Here is a 15558-nt window from a genome sequence, read left to right as displayed (position 1 = left end):
TTGTGTTGTTCGTCCCCTTGATATTTCCTGTACTATAACTGACTGGGGCAATGTTCTATGATTGGCTGTACCTGTGTGCACGTGTGTATATATGCGTGTCTGTGTGTATGTGTGTGCGTGTGTGTTTGCCAGCGCTTGCATGTGTTCACGTGTGTGTGCAAAGATTATGTTAATCTCAGTGCTACCGCAGTGCACTAGGGCTGGGTGGTCTCAAATCTGTATGCATAGCGTGTCCGTGTGTATGGGTGCGTGTGTGTGTGGATACGTATGTGTGTGTTTCAGAAAATAATATGCATGTTATGTCGACAGAGAGACAAAGTCAGAGCCAGAGGGAAGGTTTGCGTGTGTGCGTGTGTGTGTGTGTGTGTGCGCGCGCGCTTGCGTGTGTTCTGTCCAGGTGCTGGGACCTCTGTTTGTCCCTCGACAGGGAATGCAGAGGTCCCTGGACTCCCCTCTGCTTCCTGCTAACAAGCCACACACACACACACACACACACACACACACACACACACACACACACACACACACACACACACACACACACACACACACACACACACACACCATCGATCAGGGAGAGGATCGGGGTCACTGTGCGCCCAGTTAGCCATCCACTAAGGATCCTGAGCCTCAGGGCATGTGCCCCCCCCCCCCCCCCCCCCCCTGCTTACACACACACACACACACACAAGTGCACACACACACACACACACACACACACACACACACACACACATAAATACATGAATGCAGACTCTCATCTCATCTGCATGCAGTCCTCAGAACAGAGCTCCTAGGTGGTTTCCATACTAAAAAGGCAGATAAATCCTGCAGTCTCGGCCAGCGTACCAAAACAACAGACCATAACGTCGGACCATCTACCAACGACTGTCGGTTAAAAACGTTCCCTAGCAACAAGTTTATGTCGGCAGCATACGATAGCAACAGCTGACTATCGACAGAGTCAAAACTGAACAATCAAAGAACAAATGTTTCCTGGCATCGCCGCCAGCGCAAGCTGTTAACGGGCGGTAAAAGCGTTTGATGGCGACAGTTTGATTCATATTATGATGGCATCATTTGAACGTTATTGGCTGATTGTGCTGATAATGATAGCCCTCTTAAAGTTCTTTTAAAAACACAAACACAAACGCACACAAGAGCGTCACAAGGAAGTGCTTACAACATTGAGCCGATCATAGCAAACGCAGCCTATCGCCTCGTTTGGTGATGGAGACAACGATGCTGTGTGAAGCGTTGAGGACTGGGAGCGGCCAGCAAGATCAGCCTCTTACCGTGCTGGTGTGTGTGTATGTATGTGTGTATGCCTGCACGTGTATTTGTATGCAGGTGTGCGTGCAGGTGTGCGTTTGTGTGTATGTGTGCTGGTGTGAGTTTGTCTGTGTTTGTTTGTGTTTGAATTATTTAGTTCCATAGAGAGGGCAGACTGCTGTGGTAATGAGGAGGACATGCATTTGTACAAAACACTGCTGGTGGAAATCTATTGATCCGCCAGCCGTTCATCCAAAGAGTCAGGAATGAACAAACTGCCAGCTACCTTTTCCCCATGACTGACACGTCGTGGACAAGCAAGGCAGTTATAGAGAGAAAACAACAGACACGCCGGCAGAGGTACAGACGGCTAGCTTGAAGGGACGCAGACGGTCAGACAAAGGGACAGACAGACGGACCATGGTCATTTTTTGAAGAATATTTTTTTTAAATGATGGAGCGAATAGGCCACCGGCAGGTAATTGAGCCACAACCTCCAAACACACACACATCTGTAAGAGGGGAATAATGGATCGATCAAACTAGTAAGATGGGATAAATGGATCGATAACACCACCAGAAAAATGGGAATAGTGGACTGATAACACCAGTTACATGGGAACAATGGATCGATAACACCGGTAAAATGGATTGCAGAATACGCCTCAAGTGCTGGAAGGAACAAATCACAAATGCACTTCCACATTATCAAATCTCCCTACATTTAAACTACCCTATGAATTTTATCCCGAGTAACATTTCACCCCCAAAAGATTATGAACTGCTATGTCTGGGATCATAGAGATGACGATTGTATCGTGTCTAATAAACTTGAGCGAGCACATTTATGAAACAAGTTCTACTGTCTAACGATCAACATTCAAAGTCTCATCTCTTGGATTCCCAAACTCCTCAGCATTAGATTCCTCTTTTCCCTACATATGAATAAAAAACATGCTAACACAACACACTTCACATCAAAAGCTTGGCCACTAACATGACACATTTTACGAACAAATGGCTGCTAGCCCCAATACACTTTCAAAGGTGTATGTACACGCAAACCCACACCATTACTGCAAATATCATTAATGTATATTTTACACACACACACGCGCGCGCACTCTCGCTGACCTCGGCCTCTCCTTCACCTCAACAAGGCCAGTAATTACACTGTGTCACTAGATGGCCTAAAAACAGCCCTGCAATTACTACAGAGCAGGGAGAAGAAAGAGCCGGGGGGGGGGGGGGGGGGGGGGTGAGAGACACTGAGCGATCTCTTTATATATTTAGAAGAGAGAAAAAGCCTAATCTATTCTTTTTCTTCTTTTGTATTTAAGTTAATTATAACTCATCTGATTTATACACTGTATTGTAATATTTCTTTATAAAGTCCATCTCCTATTGTACCTACATTTTTCTGAAATATTTCACCCTTGCTCTGACAACGTTAACGTAGGTTTCCGATGCCAATGAGGCCCCTCTGAAATTGAGTTAAGGAGAGAGAGAGAGAGAGAGAGAGAGAGAGAGAGAGAGAGAGAGAGAGAGAGAGAGAGAGAGAGAGAGAGAGAGAGAGAATGTTGTTGAGTATTAGTTTCTTAGTATTTTCTAGTTTGTTGGAGGGGGGGGGGGGGGTCTAGGATGCCCCATTCCTTAACTAAAAAACATAAAAGATGAAGGTGAAAAAACATCTGGATAGCATCCAAACATACCGCCTTGCATCAACAAACACACACACACACGCATGCACACACACAGACACACACACACTCTAATGAAGCCCCGGTAGTGAGGAGGAGCAGCAGGGAACGGCACAAATCGCCAAAGACCGTCCGCGTGCGGGTGTGTTTTTGCGTGACAAGGTGGCTTGTGCATGATCCACGTCACAATGCCAGCATGTGTGTGCTAGTGTGTGTGTGTGTGTGTGTGTGTGTGCATGCATGTGTCTCCGGCGGGATAATTATGGCGCTCCTTAGCAGCTGAGCATGCCAGATGTACTGGGAGAAGGAGGAGGAGAAGGGAGGCGGAGAGACGCCGAGCAGAGCAGGCCAGAGAGGGAGCAGGGAACCAGGAGCAACCCCACCATGCGGCAGGAGCCACAGAGCACCACGGCCGCCGCGCGGGGGTGTGTGTGTGTGTGTCTCTGTGTGTCTGTGTGGCTGTGTGTGTGTTACATGTGTTTTTAACCAATCCCTGCCAAAGCATGTGTATCAGAGGTTGTCGGTGTGGTGTTCAAGTACAGGTGTGTGTGTGTGTGTGTGTGTGTGTGTGTGTGTGTGTGTGTGTGTGTGTGTGTGTGTGTGTGTGTGTGTGTGTGTGTGTGTGTGTGTGTGTGTGTGTGTAGTTCTTAGTAAAGGAGGGGTATACACATTTTGTGTGCCTGTGTGTGTGTGTCGCTGGCTTGGACCATCCCATTCTCTGCCATCCACCATTAGCAGGCTGGCTCTGTCTCATCCAGGGGAGGGAGGGGAAGCAATGGGGGAGAATATATGAAAATTAGTAAAGAGGAGCTTATAATAAGGGATATATATGTACAGCTTATAACCTCAGTGTCTTCAACAGAGGATTATGTTCCAAATGTTTTTAGGCATAAATACTTGGTTATGCAAATGATAACAAAACCTGACTCAAGTCACTAATCCATTGTTCATTTGCATTCTTCTGCATTCCACAAAAAAATACCTATAAAACAATTTGGGAACAAAGAACAATTCAAATGTACAATTTCATGACTTGTCCATTTAAAATGGGTAAAACCACATTAAATTGTAGAGCTGCGTGTAATACATTGATTCGGTATCTCCCTCTCACCAACACACTGACAACAGACTGTCTGGGAAAAGCCCCACCTCTCAACACGCTGAATCAAAACATGATCGGGAGGAAGGATTGTTGTTGGCTTTTCCCCGCAGAGAATAAGGCTGCGTAATTAATAATAGAATCAATCAAGAGTTCAAAAATCAGTATGAGGGATGCCAGAAATACTAATCAAATGCACATTCTAAATCTCAACAAGTCTTTGTGTACCCATTTCATAAGCACCTATTTTCTATGGGAAAAGTCTGCAGCTTTCACCAATGTACAGTCAGTTAAACATGTATACATACAGTATATGTGTGTCACACTGGCAAGCTGGCGAGATAAACTTCAAAACAGTTCAAAACCATTGGGAACATTTTGAAAAATGAGTCTCCAGTTGAATTGCATTTTAGTTCAGTGCAGTGTACTTTGTAATTCACCCTATTGTGTAGAAATATTGACGTCAAGATGGCTCTACAGAGAGGAGTGTTGTTACCCAACCGTCTCCTGGGTAAGTAGCCAACACTAAACACATGGGAGAGAGAGAGAGATAGAGAAAGAAAGAAAGAAAGAAAGAAAGAAAGAAAGAAAGAAAGAAAGAAAGAAAGAAAGAAAGAAAGAAAGAAAGAAAGAAAGAAAGAAAGAAAGAAAGAACGAAAGACGATGGTGTAACAGAAATAAAGAAAGAATGAACAAACAAAGAAAAGAATATATATAAGGAAAAAACAACAGAAAGAACAAGTGTGTGAATGATGGGAAGAACGACCGGACAAATGAACGGGAAAAACGAAAGGAAGAAATCAAAGCAACCATCAAATGAACAAAAACAAATGAACCAAACAACAACCAAATGAAGGAAAGAATGAAAAAACTAAAAGGGAAAAACTAAAGAACGAAAACCAAGCAACCAACAAATGAACCAAACAACAACCAAACGGAGGACAGAATGAAGGAGCACACAGGTGGCTGAGGAGCTGAGGAGAGGAGGGGAGGAAGGAGGAATGGAGGGACACACAGGTGGCTGAGGAGCTGAGGAGAGGAGGGGAACAAGGAGGAATGGAGGGGCAGAAGCGAGGCAACAGGGGAAAGGATGAAAGCCGAAGAAAAGGAAGACGTTGTCTCCTTACTGACTGCCTCTGTCACCTCCCTCACCCTGAGGGGGGAGCAGGCGGGGGCGCCGGGGGAAATTACCCAGAGCATCAACACATTGATTCATCTAAGATGTGGTGTGTGCATAACTCTCTGTGTGTGTGTGTGTGTGTGTGTGTGTGTGTGTGTGTGTGTGTGTGTGTGTGTGTGTGTGTGTGTGTGTGTAAGTGTGTGTGTGTGTGTGTGTGTGTGTGTGTGTGTGTGTGTGTGTGTGTGTGTGTGTGTGTGTGTGTGTGTGTGTGTGTGTGTGTGTGTGTGCACTGTGTGTGTGTCTCACGGCCTTTGTAGTGGGGAGTGTATGGAAAGCAGTGTGATGGTCAACATCTGGCTACACATACAGAATTAGGACCCAATGTGACGGAGCATTGTTTGCTTGCTCTCGGTCCCTGATTGGCTGTAGCTGTTGGTCTGTACTCTGTAATTAAGAAGCAGTGGTATCCCCCCCGGTCTCTCTCAGTTGTGCTCGCGGCCCACCCCATGCTGTGTGTGCAGGTGAGCGTGTGTCTTTCAAGTCCTTACCTCTCCTCCCACACATTGTGGAACTACTTCTTTCCACAGTTCCCTTTCCAAATACATGCCTGCGGTTGTGCTTGCATATTCTGCCAGCTCAGGGAAGTAAAGAACATAAACAGAAGGAAACAATCATAGAGATATTGTTTAGGGCTCGACATGAGGGCCCCCGGAAGCCGAATGACCAGTTACATGATACATAAACTACAGTATAAGAAGAACCCAGGAGCATCACCACTATCACCACCAGCACTCGGGCACAGTTTAGTCTGGCGTGTGAACTTTCTACTTTCCATTTGGCATCGTCTCTTTCTCTGTGTTAATTCCAACTTGCTCGCAAGGTCACCTTCCAAGCCCTAACGGACCGTGTGTTCACGAGCGTGTGTTTATATGGACCTGTATGGGTGTGTGCGAGTGTGTGCCGGCGTGTGTGTGTGTGCCGGCGTGTGTGTGTGTGTGTGTGTGTGTGTGTGTGTGTGTGTGTGTGTGTGTGTGTGTGTGTGTGTGTGTGTGTGTGTGTGTGTTTGTGTGTGTGTGTGTGCCGGCGTGTGTGTGTGTGTGTGTGTTTGTGTGTGCGTGTTCCCAGTAATTAACACCAGTCACTAATGAAGTCCAGCTGCTCGGCAAGGAAGAGGCTGAAGAGCCATAATATGCCACCAGTACTTGCCCTCGCTGCTGTCAATCTCTTCACCTTTCTCAGTCCCCGTTTACTTACCCCAAACTTCCCATGCAAAATAAATGAAACACATAGATATGACCAAGTATAATATCAGCATAATGGCACAACAATGGGGCAGGACCCTGTGATTATAATGTGTTCTGTGCTCCTTTGACAACCAACAACAACAATATACGCCCCAAACACACACACCTAAATCTAATGTAACGGTCTCTCTCGCACACAAACACCACACACTTGGACATATGCAGAACACTAATTGTATCCCTATATCCCAGGCACACACACACACACACACACATAGTTGCCACCAGCTGCAACAGATGTGGCTGTCACGGGAGAAAATGAATTCAGAATAGTTAGAGAATTAAGCAGGGAGCTAATTGTTGCTGGCCTCTGTTTATTGAGCCTTGTTTGTCTTATGACAATTAGCCAGCAGAGATAGCGAGAGAACGGCGAGGCAAATGTGTTCACGTGAATCTGTGCCTCTGTTCCTGTTTGTCCTGTGTGTGTGTGTGTGTGTGTGTGTGTGTGTGTGTGTGTGTGTGTGTTTGTGTGTGTACCTGTGTTTATGTGTTGCTGTGCATGCATAATCACCCCCTCCTCTTTAGCAGCTGGTGCAGCCACACCTGGACGGCTGGAGGAAGTGGGATGGGTGGCAGAAGACGAAGAGGTGTGTGTGTGTGTGTGTGTGTGTGTGTGTGTGTGTGTGTGTGTGTGTGTGTGTGTGTGTGTGTGTGTGTGTGTGTGTGTGTGTGTGTGTGTGTGTGTGTGTGTGTGTGTGTGTGTGTGTGTTGAAGTGTAGGTGAGTGAGTGTGTGTGGTTAATGCTCTCCTTGTCCAGCTGTAGATTCCGGGATTGTAGAGTAACCATTCACCAGATACATCATAATTAGACTAAGAAGCTGCATATCTACATACAGGTAATGTTAAGACTATAACAGACACACCGATGCTTGCATATGCGCCCACACACACACACACACAATAACACACACTGTTAAGTTGTCCCAATTACAGTGTACACTTCTGTTACACTGTGTCTAGCCAAGTTCTGTGGTGTGTGTGTGTGTGTGTGTGTGTGTGTGTGTGTGTGTGTGTGTGTGTGTGTGTGTGTGTGTGTGTGTGTGTGTGTGTGTGTGTGTGTGTGTGTGTGTGTGTGTGCGTCCTATTAGACTTCCAAACAGCTTGTAATCACTGGTAATAAACAGCAGAGGAAGAGGAAGGCAAATCAAGCGAGGAGACGACAAAATTAGCTCTCTAGGGGACCGATCCGCTCCCAGTCTGCTAACACACACACACACACACACACACACACACACACACACACACACACACACACACACACACACACACACACTCTCCTCATCACTCAAAAGCAATCAGGTGAGCATACAAATTCCTGTCGGTTGTCTTCCTGGTGGGATGTCATTGTTTCTCTTCAAACCAGCCACACTTACCAATACATCCGCACTCAAAGATCTGCCATCCCCTGGTGACCACACCTGTAGTATCAACAAGCATAGCGCCTCCCAGTCCTCCCTTTGATTCACCTGCGTCCCCCTCTGCCTCTTTCTTCTCCCTCTCTGTTCCTTCATCGCCGCCTCTTGTCCCCGCCCCCGCCCCCGCCCCCGCCCTTCTCCGCCCCCCTCCCCCGCTCCCACCCCCCCCCCCCCCCCCCCTATGCCCTGGTGGTGTCACGGCTGGGTGGCTCCAGGTGGTGAGGGAGGAGGGAGGGAGAGAGAGTGGGATGCAGCGTGGGGGGGGGGGGGGGGGGTAGGGGGAGCTTCCACCTTCCAAGATGTATTTGTCATTTCCTTCAACCGCTCGACCTCCCTGTGTACCTTCTTCCTTGAAGGAAATGACAAATACATCTTGGAAGGTGGAAGAACATCTTGGAAGGTGGGAGCGAGGTGTCCCTCGCTCCCACCTTCCAAGATGTTCTTCCACCTTCCAAGATGTACTTGTCATTTCCTTCAACCGCTCGACCTCCCTGTGTACCTCCTCCTGTTCTATCCGCTTCTGTTTGTAGCACAGAGTGGACTGCCTCTCCGCTCGGTGCGGGGCGCTGTGAGGCTGGGGTTTCACGACTATAGTCAGAGTGGACAGTGGACATGCCTGACGATGGCTGCAACAGGCAGAGGTTACACAATTTGGGAGATACATTTCAAGTTGAACAAATAATCCTGTCTACTTTACGGTACTTTTCTTTTGAAGAGATCAATCACGATGGTTAGAAGAACATTGATTGAATTGAATCAAACATTCATAATCACTAATGCCGTGATCTTGGCCGTAATCATTTTCATGTACTGTTTTTCAAACACAATTTTCACAAGAGGAAATTAACAGACGTCGTTTTTTTTGTTTTTTTTCAGCTTGTTCTGAAATGCAATGCAACTTGATCAAAATGCATCAATTAGACCATTGTCTGTTGTATTATGTTAATGTGCGGCACAGAAGCAGCAAAGCAGAAAATACAAAAGAGCACCTAAGCAACAGCCTATGGATAAAAGAACAAACACATACACACAATCGCACACACACACACACACACACAATCACACACCACACACACACACACAATCACACACACACACCACACACACACACACACACACACACTCCAGATTTACTGTTTCACCTCATTGCATCTTCAGTGACAAGGCAACGACATACGACCCTGCTTATAAGTAAATATGCATAAAATAACTGTGACTCAGTCCTCGCCTAGTGGAGATTAACCCTCCTCACGCAAGACACCATCATTCCTAGCCAAGCGCATCACACATTTGATTTCCCCTGGCAGCAAGCCAGACAGAAACGTCAACAGACATCCCCCAAAAGGTGGAGTAGCCCGGTTTCTATTAGTTAGCGTCTCATCTCAGGGCACGAGAGCAGATGCAGCGATGGCACTCTGTGTCTCGGAGTCGGGCTAGTGAGGGGTAGCGGGGGGCTCGCTAAGTTCACCGGCACAAACAGGTAAGTAATGCTCATCCTGGGGAAACGTCATTAGCCTCCACCGTCCAATGGGACCACTTAGATCCAGGTGAGTGGCCACTTTGTACCCCTGAGGCAAGTGCAACTGTGTGCAATTGCCTGTGTCCATGTGTGTGTGTGTGTGTGTGTGTGTGTGTGTGTGTGTGTTTCTGTGTGTCCATGAGCGTCCGTGTGTGTGTGTCTGTGAGTGTCCGTGTGTGTGTGTGTGTGTCCGTGAGTGTCCGTATGTGTCCGTTTGTGTGCGTTTCCGTATGTGTCCATGTGTGCGAGTGTCCGTGTCCATGTGAGTGAACGTGGGGGTCTAGGGAATAAGACGCATGCAAAAAGGAGCAGGGCTAGGTTCAGGTGAATGCAGAGTTGCGGTGGAGCAAGGGGAAGGGGATTGAGGGAAGCCTGGTGGCTGGGGTTGGCCTCGATGGGGGCGCAACTCTGATCCTCATTCTGTCCAAGCACTGTTCCTCTCGTGCTCTGATTCGGTTTGAGCCGTCTACAGCCGTCTACGCTGACGATCAAAAGGAACGCACGAATGATGCTCTAACACGAAATAGCCTCGACATTCTCAAGCACTGGTTTAACTTGTAGCAGGCATTGGCCAGATTATTTTTTAAGAATGATTCAACGCAGTCGAGTGCAAAGCGCTAACAAACTGTCGACCGTGCTTCAGAGTCCAAACACAGGCGTCCTCATCCGTCTAAGAACAGGGGGGTCGGGTTGGGAACCAGAATAAATGAGATGGTGATGGGCAGGCAGCAGCATGCCGCCACAAGCGCACGGTGCAGACTAAGGAGACAGAGAGGGGACAAACCTTGCCGTCCGGCGGGCTCTTCTACGTGGCCATCCAACAGTGGGTGGAGGAGGGGTGGAGGGAGGAGAGAAGGCAGGGTTAGTAAGGAGAGAGCCAACGCCTGAACGGGGCGTGGGGGGGGCGAGTGGGAGGGATGGGCATTAGTGGAGGGGTATTTATTCTCTGTCGGTGGGGTCGCATCGCGGGCAGCAGGCAGCACCAGTCAAACGGGGGGGATGATATGATGGTAAGAGACAGCTGTATACAGGCTGAGGAAATTGCAGGTTGGTGGATTCATACAGACAGGGGGAGAGCGAGAGAGAAGAAGAGAATATAAATGTGAGGGTGATAATGAAGGGAAACATGTTGGGAGAAACAGGTCAGAACCCAGTATTCAGTGGATGATGTTGGGCGACCGGGGGAGATCAGCACAGAGGTAGGGATAGAGAGAGGGGCAAGTAGGAGGGGAGGGATGGACACGGGGAGTAACTTAAATGGTGAGAATAGTCGGGTGCAGATGAAAGTAGGGTTCAATTCGGTATGCTAATTGAAGCCCTGTCCCTTTTAAGGCCAATGGTGGGGGGGGGAATCGCATGCTGTGTCTGTCTCTGTGTGCGTGTGCTTGTGCGCTTGTGTTTGTGTGTGTGATTCAGAAGAGGCTCAAGCTGTGAAATCTAGACCAAGGTGATTAGTAAAGCATTAGGGGCTGCATGCACCACCATTAGCCACAATGTCATGTATGTTTATAGTTGAAAAATGTGTGTAATAATAATGCGTATGTGTTTCTGCGCTCCTCTCTCACTCCCCTATTTAGCCCCATGTGAATCCTCCTGCCAAAATCCAATGCGTTTTCTTTTCAAACACAAACCCAAACACACACACACACACACCGAGTTGGAGCAGAAACCCCTGATAACTGAACTCATCCATTTGGAATGTGCAGTCACTAACGTAGAACTATATTTACCTGCGTCTGTTATTCTGTTATTTTCTATGTGTGTGTGTGTGTGTGTGTGTGTGTGTGTGTGTGTGTGTGTGTGTGTGTGTGTGTGTGTGTGTGTGTGTGTGTGTGTGTTGTCTCTTAGGACCCCAGCAAAGCGTTTTTCTATCAAGCTGAATTGTTTTTGTGCTGTGCAGCTGCAGCCCATGGAGGAGTGCTCTTAAATGTATAGGTAGGGTGTGTGTGTGTGTAGGTGTGTGTAAGTGTTTGTGTGTATTTGTATGCGTATATGTGTGTTTCATGGCTCCACATAAAAGGAATGGGGTGATCCATGAGTTTGGGAACTGGAACTATTTATATAATGCACACCATAACTCAACACAATCGGGGGGTTCTTTTTGGGGGTTCACGCACACACAGCAGCGTCATATGAATGTATAAATGATTAAAACAATTTTTACTCTCTGCTCTATCATTGCTGATAAGAGCACGTGCTGCTGTCTCACTATGAGACCAGCGGTATCAGCGTGAAGAACGCCAGTAGCACAGCGCACTGTGATTACGCACGCAAACGCACCCACACCCACGCGCATACCTGCAGACACACACACACAGCAGGTGGGATAGGCTGCCTGCTGCCTATCGCCTTCTAGGTACCTGTGTGTGAATGCATGCAAACACCTTTTCTCTCGTGGACACACGCACACTCGCACACAACGCTGAATGTAGCACACTTGCATGAATACAAACAAGCGGTGCTAAGAGTGTCTGTCTTGATCCTAATCTGAAAATATAAGCAACACAATATTAGGATGAATGTGAGCAGCATGTGATCATGTATTAGTAGATGCATAGAACGTCGATAATTATGTATTCAAATAACTACTGCCAACTACCTTTTCTGCTAATGTTGTGCTTCTCATGAAACATGATACATACATGAGCACTAAAGTCGGAGTGATTTTCCTAACGTACTTTTGTGCAAGGGCAAGGTCATTCCTAAGGAAAAAATACATTTGACTATCCCTCTCTTCCTTTGGTTTCAGAGCACTGGCAGTAGGTGTGCATGTTTGTTGTGTGTTTACAGACAGTTTAATGACAGGTAAATAGATGGGTTGAATTGGCTTCAGGTATTTCGATAAGACAAAAGAAAATAACAGATTTTTTGCAAATGCTGAGCGTGAAGTTGAAGCAAAAACGTTCGTTGAAAAAATAAATACAACCTTTTTTATCATGTCAAGCAATTTCCCATTTCAGACCCCCCACTACCCCTCTCTCCAGCCCTCGCTGTCTCCCTCCACCCCCCCTCTCCCTCTCTCCTCTCTGACAGGATAATTAGCAGGGCCGTGGGGTGCAGGCGCCATTACCCATGGTGCTTTGTGACAATCACATTAGTGGATTTGATTAGCCAGTAGGCACCGGACCCTCGGCATGAGTTGAGCAGCTCAAAGCTCTGGCCCGGCGTGGGGGGCTGGGGGTGGCTTTGTGATTGGTCAGTGTTTAGACAAGTTAAAAGTACACTGGGCGATTAAAGGGATGGTTTTGTCAATGACTCATGTGGAGAGCTGAAGCGTACGCCGATGAGAACAATTGGCATCATGTGTCAAAAGTCATTTTCTCCTAGTTTAACAATCCATCAAGCATAGTCCGCCAAGGATTAAATGTGGGATAAATGTTGGCACTTTCCATTAAAAAAGAGTCCATATGTCTTTGTTATTGCAACACAGAGTTCTGACAGACATTCTGCAACATAGAGAGTGAGAAGGTGCGGTGGGGGTTCAACGTGACGGCATCGGAAGTCAGGCAAACACATTCAATGTTTCGTGCATGATGAATGTGTGACGTGTGAATTCCTGTATGCCTTGATGAGGCCAATTAATGTTGCTTCCTTGGCCATTGTGCAGAGGGGGGATCTGAATGGGGAGAGGGGAAACCGCATAGCTGTGTAGATAACCGATGACAGTAGAAGCAAAAGGAGGAAGAGAAAGATCACACACACACAATCACACAGAGACAGAGACAGAGATAAACAGAGACAGAGAGAGAGGGGGGGGGGGGGTAGGAGGCCTAACAGACTGTGTGGAGAATGGAAGGTGGGTAGAGGGTAAAGAATCCAGAAGTAAATGTCGTTTGTTATCTCTGAATGTTCTCATAATTACTCCTCTCAAGTCCTATAAAGATTAACTCACTCTGCGTTCTCTCGTCTTAACAGTGTCTTATTCCCCTCCTCGCTGATTGGGGAGTGGGGTACCGTGCACATTGGGCAAAATGGGCAAGTGCTTAAAATAATCTGCCTCAATTTCATAATTAATCGGCGCCAGCTTTTCCACACAAGTAGCACGTTAATTAACCCAAAACTGCCTCTATGATGCGGTGTGTGTGAGTGTGCGAGTGCGTGTGAAAGGCAGAGTTTGTGGGCGTGTGAGTTGGTGTGCGTGCTCCAATGTGCATGTTGGAGGGTTATGGAACTTGAAGGGAAAAATAATGGAATTGGAAAAAAGGAGGGGCAGTGGTAGAGAGTAGGAGTAGGTTTTAAAGAGGAGGAGGAAGAGGAGGAGGAGGGGTCATGCAACAGAAGACGACATGAGGGAGGGGAGGAGGTGGTGAGTAGGGGTAAGCCAGCGTGTGTTTATCAGATAATCATACACCATAATAGCTAGAGTAGATGTTGGAAAGTGGATGGGTTGGAAGGAGGGACTGCAGGAGAGTAGTGGGGCAGAGAGACACCAGAGCACAACTTTGCAAATACGCACACACGTGCGCCCTTGTGTGAACGCATGTGCAGGTGTGCAGGGGCTGGTGTGTGGGTGTGCAGGTTGTGTGTGTGGTGTCTGGTGTGTGTGTGTCTGGTGTGTGTGTGTGTGTGTGTGTGTGTGTGTGTGTGTGTGTGTGTGTGTGTGTGTGTGTGTGTGTGTGTGTGTGTGTGTGTGTGTGTGTGTGTGTGTGTGTGTGTGTCGCACCAAAGGGATTGCAAAGTTACTCCAGCTGTACTTCTGCTTCGTCTCTTTTGCTGCGTCTCAAGACATTACCCGTGACTCAAAGCTATGTCATCGCGCAAACGTGAACCCACACTCAGACTCACACACACACACAAGCATACACCCACATACACAAAAACAATAGTAGCCTAAAGTGCACCAATGACTCTGGGATCGCCTGTCAAGTGAGGGGAGGGTCTCGGCGGGCCGGGCATGTGGCCCTGGTGTTGAGCATTTGTTTCCTGGAACGACTCACAGGTCTGCCTCGTTAATCTCCATGACGACAGGGTTGCTACGGCAGCAAATTAAGTGAGCAAGCAGAATATTAAAAAAGAAAAACAGCCACCAGGGAGGCTCATAAAAGAACAGTCTCCATAACTACAGAAGAACTTTTTAGTTGAACACACATCACCACAGGTGCATCACGACGCACACAGGCACAGTGTTGTGTGCCCCATCCCTTGTGGGCTACACGACTAAGTGTTGATGTAGGAATAGAATAAAGTGAATCATTTTGACTAGACTGCACTTTGTTTAATATCCACACACAACAAACTGTATTTGTCTAATGAGGTGGTTAAAGAGAACACTCGACTATAAAACTAATGAAAGTAGAAAATATGGATTGGTCAAATGCATAACCAGTCCAAATTCATGGCCCAAATTATTATGTACAGTGAGCACTGACCAGGCATGAAGTACTCACTGCATGTGTAGATTAGAATAATATTAGAATGTATTGATATATGAAAAAAGAAATACAGTATACAGACAGTGAAACACAACACTGATCAGTGTTGTGTTGGCCTCCATTTGACAAGTTACAAGAAAGAGATTTCAAAGCTAGCCAGGCCAATACACAGACGCACACATACTCATATGTATACTCATACATGTGTGTGTGTGTGGTTGTGTGAGTTTGTGTGAATGTGTGTGTCTTTGGTTATTATAGCAAGCCTCTGTGAACAAAACAAGCAGAAGAAAGTGTACATCCAGAGCAGTGCGGCAATGTGTGACTCACCGATCATGTGATTGGCCACATGGATCTGGATCTCTCTCTCCGTCTCAAACGTCATTTGGCATTTAATACATTGGTAGGTCTTTTTCTGTGAAAAGCAAACACACACACAGAAAGAAAAAACATCCATTTTAGACAACAATGATAAAACTTGTGACACCATTTGTATCCCATGCATATTGCTAGTGGTAAAGAGGCAATAACATAAGAAATAAGGATTGGTTTTAGCGCTGGACTTGGAACAGTTCCATCCACAACACATAAAGCCCCAAGTTTCATCCAATCCATAATGATTCATAATGATGATGCCGTTCTCCCTACATGGATCACGTAACTAGCAGAATAGATAAACTGATAGAAACAAGAGAATTGTGCTTGGGCTAAGAGAAAAGAAGGGAAGAGAAGAGATGAGACAATAGCGGGGAATGTG

The 15558-nt window shown here is 46.8% G+C and overlaps 1 protein-coding gene across 6 annotated transcripts in view; it reads right to left on the bottom strand.

The window, feature by feature from the left end:
- znf423 (zinc finger protein 423) overlaps positions 1-15558 on the bottom strand; it is a 110706-nt gene that overhangs the window by 35160 nt on the left and 59988 nt on the right. For 4 of the 6 annotated variants that reach the window (XM_030366958.1, XM_030366954.1, XM_030366957.1 and 1 more), the window contains exons 18-19: positions 15132-15216; positions 10214-10234 (exon numbers count right to left, since the gene is read on the bottom strand). In XM_030366958.1, coding sequence (XP_030222818.1) covers positions 10214-10234; positions 15132-15216 — 106 coding nt within the window. The remainder of the gene's footprint in view (positions 1-10213; positions 10235-15131; positions 15217-15558) is intronic. The other 2 variants (XM_030366960.1, XM_030366959.1) reach the window with 1 other exon arrangement.

The sequence above is a fragment of the Gadus morhua genome, chromosome 9 (genome assembly GCF_902167405.1).
Source record: "Gadus morhua chromosome 9, gadMor3.0, whole genome shotgun sequence".
Taxonomy (NCBI): Eukaryota; Metazoa; Chordata; class Actinopteri; order Gadiformes; family Gadidae; genus Gadus; species Gadus morhua.
The sequence above is the reverse complement of the archived record's forward strand: the minus strand, read 5'-3'. Positions and strand labels throughout refer to the sequence as shown.